Below are 12,519 nucleotides of genomic sequence, written 5' to 3'. Positions count from 1 at the left end.
TAGTGACAATTTTTGAGTGTCTGTGTGGCATTGGGGATTGAACCCAGGGGCATCCTACCTCCAAGACACATCCTCAGCCCTGTTTTATTTTTATTTTGAAACAGGATCTTGCTAGGTTGATGAAAATGTTTGCTGAGGCTATCCTCAAACCTGCAATCCTCCCCTCTTAGCCTTCACATAGTAGGACTACAAGTGTGTGCTGTGATGTTTTGATGAAAATAAATCAGGTAAGAGAATAGCAGAGGGGCTCAGGGCTGCTACTTTGCAAGTAGAATGGGGAGATAAGCAGGACTCTTGAAGGCTGTGGCAACTCTGAAGTTTTGTTTTGTACTATGGCTCAGACTCATCGGCATTCTTTTTTTTTTTTTTAATTTTTTGCGGTACTGGGGATGAAACCCAGGGACATTCAACCTCAGAGCTACACCCCCAGCCCTATTTTTTACTCTTTATTTTGAAACAGGGCTTCACTGAGATGCAAAGGGCCTCACTAAGTAGCTGAGGCTGGCCACAAACCTGCAACCCTCCTGTCTCAGCTTCCCAAATACTGGGATTACAAGCATGTGCCACCACGCCCGGCAAGAAAGGATATTTTATAAAACATATATATTTTATTTTTTTGTAGTGCTAGGGATTGAACCCAGGGACATTCTATCTCCAAGCTACACCTCCAGCCCAATTTTTTATTCCTTATTTTGAAATAGGGCCTAAGTAGCTGAGGCTGTTCTTTGAACCCAGATCCTCCTGTCTCAGCCTCCCAAGTACTGGAATCACAAGTGTGCACCACCACATCTGGCTGGGACATTCTACCTCCAAGCTACAACCTCCGCCCAAGTTATTTTATCTTTTATTTTGAAACAGGGTTTCATTAAGTTGCAGAGGGCCTAAGTAGCTGAGGCTGGCCATGAACCTGCAACCCTCTTCTCTCAGCTTCCCAAGTACTAGGATTACAAAACCATACCACCACACCTGGCTTTTGTTTTGAAACAGGGTCTCACTAGGTTACTAAGGGTCTAAGTTGCTGAAGCTGGATTTGAACCTGTGATCCTCCTATCTCAGTCTCCCCTGCAATAACTCTGGATTCTTATGAATGTAAAAGAAAGTCTGTCAGCTGGGTGTTGTGGCACACTACAGAGGCTGAGCTGGACTGCTACAAAATAAAATAAAAAAAGGGTTGAGGATACAGCTCAGAGAAAAACACCCCTAGGTTTAATCTTCATACTACAAAATAAATAATATAAAAATAAAAATTTATTGGCCACTTGTTTTCTTACACTATAATTCCTTTTTTGTGTGTGTGTGGTATGGAAGATTGAACTCAGGGGCATTCCACTTCCGAACTACACTCCTAGCCCAATTTTATTTATTTTGAAACAGGGTCTAAGTTGCGGAGGACCTCACAAGGTTGCTGAGGTCAGCGGTGGAGCTGTGACCCTCGTCTCAGCTTCCCAAGTACTGGGATTACTAGTGTGCACCAGCATGCCCGGCCACTGGAATTTTCAATGTACTCTTGACAAAAAAATGGGCAGGAATGGCTACATGACCCTCTTGGATCTTCTCATCCTTCACTCTAAATGCACAGACTGAATGCCAAGAGGAAGAGTCTGGCTGAGGCAGACAGGTAACAATACTCGTGGAAGAGCATCTTCCCAGGTATTTCTCGGCTGCCTAGGAGTAACTCACCCATGTTGCTGCCTCTCTTAAGGGCAGCTCCTCAGATATTCAAGTTTCATGAAAGTAGCAATATTTATAAAGCACCTACTCTGGATGCTAGGCTCCCTGAAGACAGTCTATTCCTCTCCTGTTAGCGAGTTATTCTCAATTCACTGGTTGGAAACTCAAAGTCTACTTCACTCAAAATAGATTAAAAAAAGTTTAATGTTAAGACAAAATTAGTTACTGAGCATATTTTTTAAGCAAATTTAGTGTATTAAAATATTTATACTTGTCTTGTTTGGCTTCTTTAGATAGCTTAAGACTTTTTTCATGCATACTTACTGCTTCTATTAAATTGTAATTTTGCTGCATGCAGACAAAGTCTAAATTTTTATTCTTTTGAACGCTTTGTGTGTGGGAATTTAACTCAGACACGTTCTACCTCCGAGCTACACTCTCAGATCAATTTTATTTATTTGGAAATAGGGTCTCACTAAATTGCTGAGGCTGCTCTGAAACTTGCAATCCTGTTGTCTCAGCCTCCCAAGTACTAGAATTACAAGCGTGTGCCACCTTGCCCATTTTTGTAAATGGTGGCTAGTAAGATATTTGCTTTTTAGTATATCAGAAAACCAAAATGATTCTTCAGAAAGTTCAAAGTATTAAAAAAAAACTCATTTTAAACATTACACACCAAAATAATATGAAAATATGTATTTATTACGAACAAAGTAGCATTTCCAACAGAGTTTTTCTTAAATCAATTACAGACACCTACACACACAGGGCAGGACAAAATTACATTTTTTCACATACTAGAAGGCTCATACTGCAAAGAAAAGCCCTGGGTCCAAAAGAAAAATCAGAAGGCAGGAAAAAAAAATCTTTCCTTTTACTTTCAATGAGACTTTTAACAGACACTGTTAAGACTCTCCTTAGGTGAATCAATAAAGATTTAGTTATCAAATATGTTTGTCACTCTACGGTTTTAAATATCATTTTATTCAAAGAAGGCTTTTACTTGAAGTATTTTACAATTTGAATGTAAATAAAAATGAACATCTGCAAAAAATATATGAAGCTTTAAGTTGTTGAGACTACACTGTGCTAGACTTATTATTCTTAAATGTTAAAAGGATAATGTATCCTTCACAGCTCAAAATCCAATGTAAAACCAAATACTGACTTTGTCCAGTAGAGGAATATAAATGCATACAAACAAGGTATAAAATAATTGCTGGGATAGGCAAATTAAAATGTAAATGACCATTTTATTTTCAAATATGCTTAATCTTCAAGATTCCTTTTTCACTCTGATGTTCACTTTGCAGAAATAAGATGACTCAGTCAATAAACTACACCAAGAACATATTAATAAAGGTATTATAGTGGAAAACAAAGTAACAATAGAAATGTTTCCTAATATTTTACCAAGTTTTTAAATGTTCATATGACTTGTTCACCTTAGTAAAAATGCTATTTTAAGATATTTTCATACACCATACATTAGATTTTAAGAGGGGATGGCTCTTTAAAAACATTTATAAGGAAAAAATATCTTTTTCAAGAGAAAATGTCTAAGGGAGAAATGAACTGATGGTTCATTATTTTTTGATCTAATAAGAATATAAGTGTAAATGGCTATTTGAGAATATACAAAACCTAAACTGAATGCAATTCTTAAATTTATTTAGCCTAGCAAGTCCCAAAAATAACTTTGTCATTACCAGCACAGATCCAATCCACTATTCCAAGGAATGTCCTTGGACCAGTATATATATATGTGTGTGTGTGTGTGTGTGTGTGTGTGTGTGTGTGTGTGTGTATACTTTTAAAAGAATAGAATTTGTCTGGCACTATTAATTAGCATAAATCAGAGATAAATGGTTTTCTTATTTAATTCAAGCTGGTAGAAAAGAGTTTAAACTAGATTTTTCTAAGATAATGGGCAGATCAACACTGTAAAGAAGGACTATAAGCTTAAATTCTAAGAACATTATGGTTTTAAACAAGCCAATGCTTTCCCCTCACTTTTACATAACACCGAGAAATTTCAAATACAAATTGTAGAAACTAGTATATGAAATCTTAAGAAAATGTTACTAAAAATAATTATAAAAATGCTTTTAGAAATTTAAGATGTAAAATACAATTGACTTTAAATTAAAAACAAAGCAAAACAAGAAAACCACCCACACGCTTTACAAGGTTGTTCTTTAAAAACCCTTGTCACCTGATTCTATTCTGTCAGTCTTTTGGCCACACTGTGTAGCACTCAATGGCCACCTGGTGGATTTCAAAGAGGCCCCACTATCACTTCTGAAGTGAAGCACAGGGCTTTTCCCCCCTTGAAATAACAATAGTTATAGCCTCAGGTTCCATAAAACTTTTTTCAAACTCCCTAAAGGTCCATTTCTTAGTGGAGATAAGGTAATCTTTTTATTAGGAAGAAATGAATAGACTTGTCATAAATTATTACTATACATTAGATATTTCCATATCAATTTTTAAAAATTAAATATAACAGTGGAAAATACTAGGATTTAAGTTCTAGGTTCATCTTTAGGCTCCAGAAGTAACTAAAGTTTTTTGTAACTTAAGCTCAGGGCTAACATGTCAAGTGAACTCTTGAGACTGATAATCCCCATTCCACTGTACCTTTGATTTCCAATAGTAAATACCTTTAAACACGAGAACCTTCAGAGTACCAAGGACTCAGGTTTAATCAAGACTGAAGACTTAACTTTTATTATCCAGATGATATTCCAGTGAAAGAAATTATTATCTCCATTTCACCAACTTTTTTGTATTTAAAGCAGGTTTCCAAAAATAACCAATATTTCTGTTTAATAAATCTTCTTTTATTCAGTTGACGTAGGCTTATAAACAAAATCTAGCCAAAACCCCCCCAAAGTTCCCTCTCTTTATTTTTACTGAGAAGGCTGAGTGAATGTTATACGCCGCCGCCGCCTTTGGAAAGCCTTTAAATTCCATCTGTTTGGTTCCAGCATATGAGGACCATTGTAGACAAACAATACCGTCATCTTTTCAGAATAAGGAAGATTCTGCAGGAGCTGAAAGTATTAAAAAAGACAAACTGCTATGTAATACTAAATACTGAGGCTTAGTTTCCCTGCATTACATGTATACAATATATTGTTTTATTGTAATTAACAAAACTCTAAGGAAGTTCTCAATACAACATAAACTTTGCCAGAGTGGGATCACTGCCTGAATTAGCATACCTGAAGCCTGGCCTAGGGAATAATTTAAATCCCTAGATGTCCTGTATTGTCACAGGACACCTGGGATCATACAACTCCCTGGGTAGAACCAGGAGAAGAGTATGTCCTCCATAATCTTCCCAGTAGAGATACTTTCACTTTTTTGTCCATACACACATCTCACAAAACTTGTGATAGACTTATAGCCTGAAGTATATTCAGAGAAGTCTGGTTTATAGACCATGGTGTTTGGTAAGATCTAGGGTGTTAACAGATCTGGCTATATCACATAGTTAGCTGCTGAAAAAAGTAGACAAGAAAAACTGATAAAAATCTAAATTTAAGGCCAGGCATGGTGGCGCATGCTTGTAATCCCAGCATTTGGGAGGCTGAGACAGGAAGATCTTGGTTTGCAAAGAGCCTCAGCTACTTAGTGAGGGCCTTTGCAACTCAGTGAGACCCTGTTTCAAAATAAAAAAATAAAAAATAGGGCTGAGGGTGTAGCTCGGAGGTAGAATGCCCCTGGGTTCCATCTCCAGTGCTGCAAAAATAAATAAATAAACAAACAAACAAACAAACAAACAAACAAAACATATGAGAGGTTGAGACAGGAGGATCGCACAGGTTCGAAGCCAGCCTCAGCTACTTAGTGAGGATCTCAGCAACTTAGTGAGAACTGTTTCCAAATTAAGTATAAAAATAGGTCTGAAAGTATAGCCCAGAGGTAGAAAAGCTCCTGGGTTCCACCCCCAATACCATAAAATAAATAAATAGTAAATAAATAAATAAAAATAGGAATAGGGTATAGTCTGGAGGTAGAATTCCCCTGGGTTGCATCCCCAGTGCAATACAACAAAAACAAAAATAAAGAATAAAAAATAAAAAATGGGGCTGGGGGTGTAGTTAAGAGGTAGAATGTCCCTGGGTTCCAACCCCACTACCAAGAAAAAAAAAAAAAAAAAAAGTCTGAATTTAGAACGGGCTCTCCAGTGAAAATTTTCATGAATGCTTGGTTAAAAGGAGTGAAGGGGCTGGGCGTGGTGGAGCACACTTGTAATCCTTGCACTTGGGAAGCGGAGACAGGAGGATCACACATGTTCGAAGTCTACCTCGCTGGCTTAAGAGACCCTGTTTCCAAATAAAAATATAAAAATAGGTCTGGGAGTGTAGCCCAAAGGTAGAAGGGTTTCCAGGAACCCCAGTACCACCAAAAAAAAAAAAAAAAAAAAAAGGGTGAAGGGATGCCAAGCATGATGGCACACACTTTTATAATCCAGCATTTGGGAGGCTGGGACAGGAGGGTCAAGGTTTATGGACAGCCTCAGCTACTTAGGCCCTTTGCAACTCAGTGGAACCCTGTTTCAAAATAAAGAATGAAAAATAAGGCTGAGGGCATAGCTTGTAGGTAGAATGTCCCTGGGTTCCATCCTCAGTACCACACACACAAAAAAAAGAGGCGGGAAGGAAACTGGCATGGTAGAATACTCTTTTAATTCTAGTACGTGGGAGGCTGAAGCCCAGCACCAAAAAGGGGGGGAATTATATTAAAAAAAAATCTGTGTGTGTGTGTGTGTGTGTGTGTGTGTGTGTTGCTGCGGATGGAACCCAGGGGCATTCTACCTCTAAGCTATACCCCTAGCCCTATTTTTTCTTTATTTTTTAAAAAAAATTGTGGGTCAACCTCCTGAATGCTGGCATTACAAGTGTGCGCCACCACACCTGGCTTATTCTTTACTTTGAAACAGGGTCTCACTAAGTTGCAGAGGGCTTCACTGAGTAGCTGAGGCTGGCCGCGAACCTGGATCCTCCTGTCTCAGCCCAAGTACTAGGATTACAAGTGTGCACCACCAAGCCTGGCTTAATAAAAACATCGTTGAGTATGTCCCTCTTCTAATTTACCTACAGTACTACATGTAACAACAACAACAACAAAAAATCCCCCACTGCAATGATTTTAGGTTATGGAAAATTCTCTATAAAGACAGCTGTGCTGTTTTCACAGTTATTCCGTGGGATGTTCGAATACTTAGGATTTCCCCTGGGCCTGGCAGTAGCAGTGGTGACAACACAGGCCTTTCTGGGAAAAGTGAGGGCTAGAGTTCTAGAGTTTGCATTCCTTAGTTATCTTTTAGTGCTAATTTTTTTTTTCCCCCTAGAGGAATGACTGCCAAAAGCAGGGAGAAAATCTCAGTTCTAGAACATGATGCTACACCTCCTACGTTACTTCCTTGGATGATGATATTTCTGATTAAGTATGTCACTGGAACGTGTCCCTTATATAAATACAAATATTACTACAAGCCGGGTGTGGTGGCGCACACTTGTAATCCCAGCATTTGGGAGGCTGAGAAAGGAGGATCATGGTTCGTGGATAGCCTCAGCCCTTTGCAACTCAGTGAAACCCTGTTTCAAAATAAAGAATAAAAAATAGGGCTGAGAATGTTGCCCAAAGGTAGAATGCCCCTGGGTTCCATCCCCAGTCCTGCAAAACAAAAACAAAAAACATAACAAAACAACAAAACTACTACAATCATTTTAGCTTTTTTTGGGTAGTGTTCTTGTTCCTATTTACACATTGGGCCCAAATACGCTATATGATTAAGCAACAGAGGACTTCTGCATGCCTCAACACTTAGAGATTACTTATTACCTACCTTTGGTGTAATAAAGAAGTACTGAGAAGTGTTTTCTTTACAGGCAGTGTTGACAACCATTTCAAATACTCTACGTTCGTTGATTGGGTCCATACCCTAAATCATAACAAGAATGATTACATTTATATTTGTTATAGGATACAATAAGACCCAAATAAAAGAATCACCACCATACCTGATTGATTTCATCGACCACTCTGAACGGGCATCTGTTAAGCTCTTGAAGTGCCATCAAGTATAACATGGTAGAAACACTTCTTTCCCCTCCACTCTGGTGGTGAGGAGTCAGCTCATGCAACTGAGTACTACTGCGGAATTTGACTCGAATTCGAATTCCGTATTTATCATAGTCTTCCTATAAAACATTTACAAAGTTGAAAGTTTCCTCTGGCAATTTCATTCTATTGTTTGAAAATAAACTGGATAAGCACCTAAAATTTAATTATTCTGGATTTAAAAGTAAAACTATAATATATTAAGCAAATAGTTACTATCTGAAAGCTTTAAGGGCCTCCAAGGATCTACACAAAAGAATTACTCAGACGGCCATTTGAAAGCTATGTGACATTTGTAAATTTACGTTAAGTTTGTTTTAAAATAGAATTGATAGAGCCAGACGTGGTGGCGCACGCTTTTAACCCCAGCATTTGGAAGGCTGTGACAGGAGGCTCGCAAAGGTTTGAAGACAGCCTCAGCTACTTAGTGAGACCCTGTTTCCAAATAAAGTATAAAATAGGTCTGAGAGTATAGCCCGGAGGTAGAAAAGCCCCTGGGTTCCAGCACCACCCCCCCCCCCAAAACACACACAAGGATTGATAAAGTATCTGCTTCACAGGATAGTTGTAAGGAATAAACACAAAAACAAATTTGAAAGTGCCTGGTACAAAGGGAACATATTAAAAATTGTTATAGTCACTATACTATGTCTCTTAATTCTAAAAAGCCCATAATTATGTGGATGACAATTACTGTGGTAGGGCCTACCCTAGACCTAGAACCTAAACATCAAAAATTCAAATGTCCCAGTTATGCTTCACACGATGCAGCTGGAGAAGTCATGAGGCAAACTTTTTTTTTTTTTTTGGGGGGGGGTCTGGGGATAGAACCCAGGGGCATTCTAACTCTGAGCTACACCTCCTGCCCTATTTTTTATTTTGAAACTGGGTCACTGAGTTGCAGAGGGCCTAAGTAGCTGAGGCTGTCTGCGAACCACGATCTTCTGGTTTCAGCTTCCTGAGTGCTGAGATTACAAGCGTGCGCTACCACTCCTGGCTTGAGGCAAAACTTTTAACTGGAGAAACCAGTGCTTTCTTGCTTTACATTTATGTACATAATCTAATGCAAAATTACATACCATGCCAAACTGAAAAACTATAAAGCTCAGAGTATGATTTTAAAACTTTTGTTACGGAAAGATTTTATTTATTTATTTTTTGATGGTACTGGGGTTCCTGGAAACTGTTCTACCACCATGCTACACTCCCAGACCTATTTTTTATATTTTTATTTGGAAACGGGGTCTCTTAAGCCAGCAAGGCTGGCTTAGAACCTGCATGATCCTCCTGTCTCCGCCTCCCAAGTGCAGGGATTACAAGCGTGTGCCACCGCGCCCGGTGAGAGATTTAAAAATACAGAAAATTAGAAAAGCACAATGAGGAGCCGAGTGTGGTGGCCCATGCTTGTAATCCCAGCATTCGGAGGCTGAGACTGGAGGATCACGGTTTGAGGACATACTCAGCTATACTCAGCTACTTAGTGAGGCCCTCTGCAACTTAGTGAGACCCTGGAAACTGTCAAGAACCTCAATTGAGAGCCAACAGAATGGGAGATGATTTTTGCCACCTACACCTCCAATAGAGGACTAATATCTAGAATATACAGAGAACTCAAGAAACTCAACACTAAGAAAACAAAACATCCAATAACAAAATGGGCAAGTGAACTAAATAGATACTTCATTAAAGAAGAAATTCAAATGGCCAATAAATGCATGAAAAAATGCTCAACATCATTGGCAATCAGAGAGATGCAAATCAAAACTACCCTGAGTAGCAAATCAAAACTACCTAACTCCAACTAGAATGGCAATCATTCAAAACACAAACAGCAACAGATGCTGGCGAGGATGTGGAGAAGTGGGAACTTTAAAACATTGTTGGTGGGATTGCAAATTAGTGCAACCACTTTGGAAAACAGTATGGAGAATCCTCAGAAGAATGGGAACAAATCAGCCGGGCGTGGTGGCGCACGCTTGTAATCCCCGCGCTTGGGAGGCTGAGACAGGAGGATTGCACAGGTTTGAAGCCAGCCTCAGCTACTTAGTGAGGTTCTCAGCAACTTAGTGAGACCCTGTTTCCAAATAAAATATAAAAAAAAGTCTGGGAGTATAGCCCAGAGGTAGAAAGCCTCTGGGTTCCACCCCCAGTACCACAAAAAAAAAAAAAAAAAAAAAAAAAAAAAAAAAAAAAAAAAAAAAAAAAGAATGGGAACAAATCTACCATTTGATCCAGCAATACCACTTCTGGGTATCTACCCAAAAGAAAGTAAACCAAACTACCAAACTAATGCATGTGTATCTATGTTCATAGCTGCACAATTCACCATAGCCAAGGAACCAGCCAAGATGTCCATCAACAGATGAATGGATTACAAAACTGTGGGATATGTACACAATGGAATTTTACTCAGCCATTAAAAAAAAAAAAAAACTCAATTACATTATTTTCAGGGAAATGGATGGAACTGGAGGACATTATGCTAAGTGAGATTAGTCAGTCACAAAAAATAAGAAATCAGATGCTTTCCCTAATATGTGAAAGCTAAGGATAAATGGGTCATAGGAGGAACTCTAGATGAAATAGGAAATCCTATGGAGGAGCAAACAAGACAACCTAAATGAGGGGATGAGAGGGGAGAAGAAGAAAATTCTCTAAAACACACAATGTACTTAAACATATCGAAGCCAACCACTAAGCCAAGCAAGGGAAGGAGGGATGGGAAGGGAACGGGGTGGGAACTGGGTAGGGGTTAAATCAGTGATGTGTACATGTATGTACACATAAGTTTTTTTTTTTACCCCAATATGATGTATGAATATAATGCACCAATAAAAAATTTTAAAAAAAGAATAAAAAATAGGGCAGAAGTGTAGCTTGGAGGTAGAATGCCCCTGGGTTCCATCCCCAGGCCGCAAAAAAAAAAAAAAAAAAAAAAAAAAAAGAAAGAAAGAAAGAAAGAAAAGCACAACGAGGACAGGCATAGTGGTGTACGCCTGTAATCCCTTTACTTGGGAGGCTGAGACAGGAGGATCACAGGTTCCAGGGCAGCCTTGGCAAGTAGTAAGACTTAGCAACCTAGTGAGACTCTGTTTACAAGTAAGAAATACAACTGGAGCCAGGTATGGAGGCACGTGCTGCTTGTAATCCCAGTACTTGTGGGCTTAGATGGGAGGATCGAAGGTTCACAGCCAGCCTCAGTTACTTAGGCCCTCCCAACTTAGTGAGACCCTGTTTCAATATTAAGATAAAAAAATAGGACTGGGGATATAGCTTGGAGGTAAAATGCTCTGGGTTCAATCCTCAGTACTGCTAAAAAGAAAAAGAAAGAAAGAAAGAAAGAGAAAGAAAGGAAGAAAGAAGGAAGGAAGGAAGAAAAGAAAGAAAGGAAGGAAGGAAGAAAGAAAAACACAGTGAGCGCTCAATGCACCAGAAACCAGCCTGAGCTGAACAATGCCTCTACCAGTTAGGTCTTACTCCAGCCCTCTCCATACATGTCTTTTTTCTCTTTCTTTTTCTTTTTTCTTTAAGTACTGGGGATGGAACCCAGAAGCATTCTACCTCCAAGCTATATCCCCAGCCCTATTTTTTAGTTTTTATTTTGAAATATTGCCTCACTGAGTTGCAAAGAGCCTCATTAAGTAGTAGCTGAGTCTGTTCGCGTACTGTGATCCTCCTGTCTCAGCCTCCCAAATGCTGAGATTACAAGTGTGTGCCATCACACCTAGCTTATACATATCTTAAATAAAAATTTTCTGAACTGTGTGTGGTTCAGAAAATTAGTAGCACATTGACTAAGATTTTTGTTTTTATGAATTCTTAAATTATAATTACATTGAATAAAGTCTCTGATATATACTACACTTTAGAATTCTGGCCCATTTGTTTATGACTTCTAACTTGGGCAATGATAGATTTATAAAATGATAAGCTTATTCAACATAGCTGAAAAACCATTACTCAGAATGGACATAAATAATCCAGGCATGGTAGCGCATGCCTGTAATCCCAGTACTTGGGAGGCTGGGACAGTAGGATTGTAGGTTCAAGGATTGCCTCAGCAAACAGTGAGACCCTGTTTCCAAGAAATAAAATCAGGCTGGGAGGTGTAGCTGAAGGTAGAATGCCTCTGGTTTAATCCCTATCATGTGTGCGCGTATGCGTGCAAACACACACACACACGCACGCACGCACGCACGCACGCACACACGCACGCACGCACGCACGAATGCGCGCGTGCACGAGGCTAGTAAGGTATTAGTCACTCATTTCAAATATGTACCCCAAGGTGTTTGTGATAGTATTAGAATCCCCTTGGTGGTCTATGCCTTTGTTGATTTTTTTTGGTAGGCAAAAATTTCAGCTATAACCTAAAATAAATAAATCTGCATGTACTTTGAGTACATAATTAAAATTACTTGCTAAGAAATATACTCCAAAAGCAATTTTACCTCATTTTCTGTATGAAGATCAACTTCACCAGCACACTGCATGGAACTAAAAAAATGGCTGAATTTTTCATTAATTTTTTCTACTAGCTCTTTTAAGGGATTAAGCCATCTTTCTTTTACCTGTAAATAGAAGAAAAGAATTTAAAAGAATTATTATATTCTGGTATATAACTTTACACAAAACAAAAGAAAAATTTTTTTCCCTTGCGGCACTGAGGATGGAACCCAGGGGCATTCTACCTCTGAGCTATACCCCAGTCCT

The 12,519-nt window shown here is 38.7% G+C and overlaps 1 protein-coding gene across 1 annotated transcript in view; it reads right to left on the bottom strand.

Annotated features, from left to right (window-relative positions):
• Positions 1-4,583: 4,583 nt before the first annotated feature.
• The window catches only part of SMC5 (structural maintenance of chromosomes 5), a gene marked incomplete at both ends in the record, with an annotated part of 94,991 nt that continues 87,055 nt past the window's right edge, over positions 4,584-12,519 (bottom strand). The window contains 4 exons of the mRNA XM_080709194.1: positions 4,584-4,727; positions 7,532-7,627; positions 7,707-7,886; positions 12,258-12,377. Of these exons, the coding sequence (XP_080565320.1) occupies positions 4,584-4,727; positions 7,532-7,627; positions 7,707-7,886; positions 12,258-12,377 (540 nt within the window). The remainder of the gene's footprint in view (positions 4,728-7,531; positions 7,628-7,706; positions 7,887-12,257; positions 12,378-12,519) is intronic.

Source organism: Muscardinus avellanarius (assembly GCF_963383645.1).
Source record: "Muscardinus avellanarius genome assembly, chromosome: 13".
Lineage (NCBI taxonomy): Eukaryota > Metazoa > Chordata > Mammalia > Rodentia > Gliridae > Muscardinus > Muscardinus avellanarius.
The sequence above is the reverse complement of the archived record's forward strand: the minus strand, read 5'-3'. Positions and strand labels throughout refer to the sequence as shown.